General features: G+C 48.5%; 1 protein-coding gene across 5 annotated transcripts in view; it reads left to right on the plus strand.

The window, feature by feature from the left end:
- The first annotated feature begins 101 nt into the window (after positions 1 to 101).
- UBP1 (upstream binding protein 1 (LBP-1a)) overlaps positions 102 to 2,173 on the plus strand; it is a 52,957-nt gene continuing 50,885 nt past the window's right edge. For all 5 annotated transcript variants that reach the window (XR_550926.1, XR_550927.1, XM_008578565.1 and 2 more), the window contains exon 1: positions 102 to 396. Coding sequence is in view for 3 of the 5 variants with exons in the window: in XM_008578565.1 (XP_008576787.1) it covers positions 284 to 396 (113 nt within the window). In the remaining 2 variants the exon portion in view is untranslated. The remainder of the gene's footprint in view (positions 397 to 2,173) is intronic.

Raw genomic sequence — 2,173 nt, forward strand, 5'->3', positions numbered from 1 at the left:
GTGGTGGGCGGCGGCGGTATGTGGTACGGGGCTGGCGTCCGCAGGAGGGAGGCGCTGCCGGCGTCCCGGCCGCTCCCGCTGCAGCTGCTCGCCGGGCTCGCTGTGTCCTGCCAGCGGGGTCCTGGCCGCCCTCGCCTCGGCCGCCCGGGCCACCTCTGGTGACCACTCGCCGCGCCGCCGGAGGCTTCACCCGCGCCCTCCCTCAGGACGCACCCGCGGAGCTCCGGCCCCTTCGCCCCGGACGCGGAGGCCGCGCTGCGCGGGGCGGCGGCGAAGCCGAAAGATGGCTTGGGTGCTCAAGATGGACGAGGTGATCGAGTCCGGGCTGGTGCACGACTTCGACGCCAGTCTCTCGGGCATCGGGCAGGAGCTGGGCGCTGGCGCCTACAGCATGAGGTACTGGGTGCCCCGGGCGGGCAGAATCCTCCGTTTCTTTGGGGAAGGCCTGTACGGCCTTGGGCTTCTGCCAGGTGCAGTTGCGCCCAGCGGTGCCCGGGCCACCCCGGTCGCGGGGTTGGGGTCCTCCCGCGTGGCCGCCGGGGGTCATGGGGCCCCGCAGGCCTGTGCTCACCTTGGCGACTTAGCAAGCTTCGGCCCGGGAACCGCTCTTGAGGGCTTCATTTTTGTTGTAAAACACAACCCGCTGTTAGGATGTCTTGGGTTGGGGGAGGAAGGGGCTTCTTTTCCTTACAAGTGATTTTCAAGCCCTTTAGAGCTGGAATATAGTGTACGAAAAGGCAGCACTTACATTGGGTTTGTACTTTCCAACATTTTGGTATAAATTCCTATTCTGTTGCGCCACAATGTAGTCTTTCCTGGTTGCCAATTTTAATCTTTTGATGTTAATAGTAAATTATTATATTATAAATGAAAGAGTAGGGGGGGGGGAGAAAAGCACGTTGACTTTTTTTTTTTTTTTTTTTTTGGCTGTCTCTAAGTGAAGTTTCTCATTTTGGATACTGCCCTCAGGCTGTTTGCTCTTGAAGAGAGCTTTAAGATGCAGTGATTGCATCACAAACAATAGTTTGTTTTGTCTCTGCTGTGTGTACCAGCAGCCATTCATTTTATTTAATTTTGAGAGGTTGAAACATCTGAACTTAGTCTCTGCTCTTTATCCTGAGGAATATTTTCTTTTAGAAGCTCATTTTTTAGCGGCTTTACTGAAATATAGTTTACCATAAAGTTCACCCGATTAGTACTCATGAAGTCTAAAATTCAGTGGTTTGGCAGCTTTTCGTCGATGTGAATTAAGCGTAGTTTTCTGTTCTTTAGAGAAATGCCTGATGTCTTTGAAGTGCTGTACAGTTTCCCAGTACCTTTTATATATGTCACTGCAGCTTTGGGGGAGGACAGAGAGCATAAATGTCCTGAAGAAGAAAGACTGCTGGGTCAGATCTGGCCTGGAATGGTGGGGGTTCCTCCCTGAAGTAATTCGGCTTTTAATCTTAAAGAGATTTCTGGGCCATTAAGAACTTTCATAAAGGTGGAGACGTTTTTTGGAGTATGGAAGCGAGTGGTGGAAAGCATATTAAACCGGGAGTTCAACCTCCAGCGTCTGGCGCTGATTTATTTGGTCGCTGCTGGTCTTTCTGAACTTGGCACCTCCACTCTCTGCAGTTGTGTAACTTGAGGGCTCTAGATGCGGTGGTTTATTTTCTGAAACAACTGTCTCAGTTGTTGAGAAAATTGAGCTACTGAAAGTCATGGGGTTACCCCAGAGGGAAGTGCTAGAGACAGTTTTCCGGAGGGAAAACACTCCGCGTTAATGCCATGGTACTCCTTAGTTCAGCTTGAAACGTTGGGCTTCCGTCAGGGCAAAAAGAGAGCACATGAAGCAAGTTCAATATGTGTCTCTTTTCATTTACTTCTCATTTATGGTAAAATGAGAGTCTGCTGCTGAAAAGTTTGCTTATTGAACTTTTAAAAAAAATTTTAAGCTTTTACTTATCTAGGGTTTTATTCCAACTGTTCTTTGTTTTTGATTCAGCCAGCTTATTAATGTCATTAGCTTGTTTGTGGTTTATTTGTGAGAAAAGGAAATAAAATCTTGATGATATTATTAAGCCTTTTCCTGACCCTGTTTTTTTTTTTTTTTTTCCTTTCCTTTTTGTCTTTTATTTTATTTTATTTTTTCCTTTTTGTCTTTTTTCGTGTCCGGCAACGGATTGCAACC

The sequence above is a fragment of the Galeopterus variegatus genome, unplaced genomic scaffold (genome assembly GCF_000696425.1).
Source record: "Galeopterus variegatus unplaced genomic scaffold, G_variegatus-3.0.2 Scaffold1718, whole genome shotgun sequence".
NCBI classification, from domain to species: domain Eukaryota; kingdom Metazoa; phylum Chordata; class Mammalia; order Dermoptera; family Cynocephalidae; genus Galeopterus; species Galeopterus variegatus.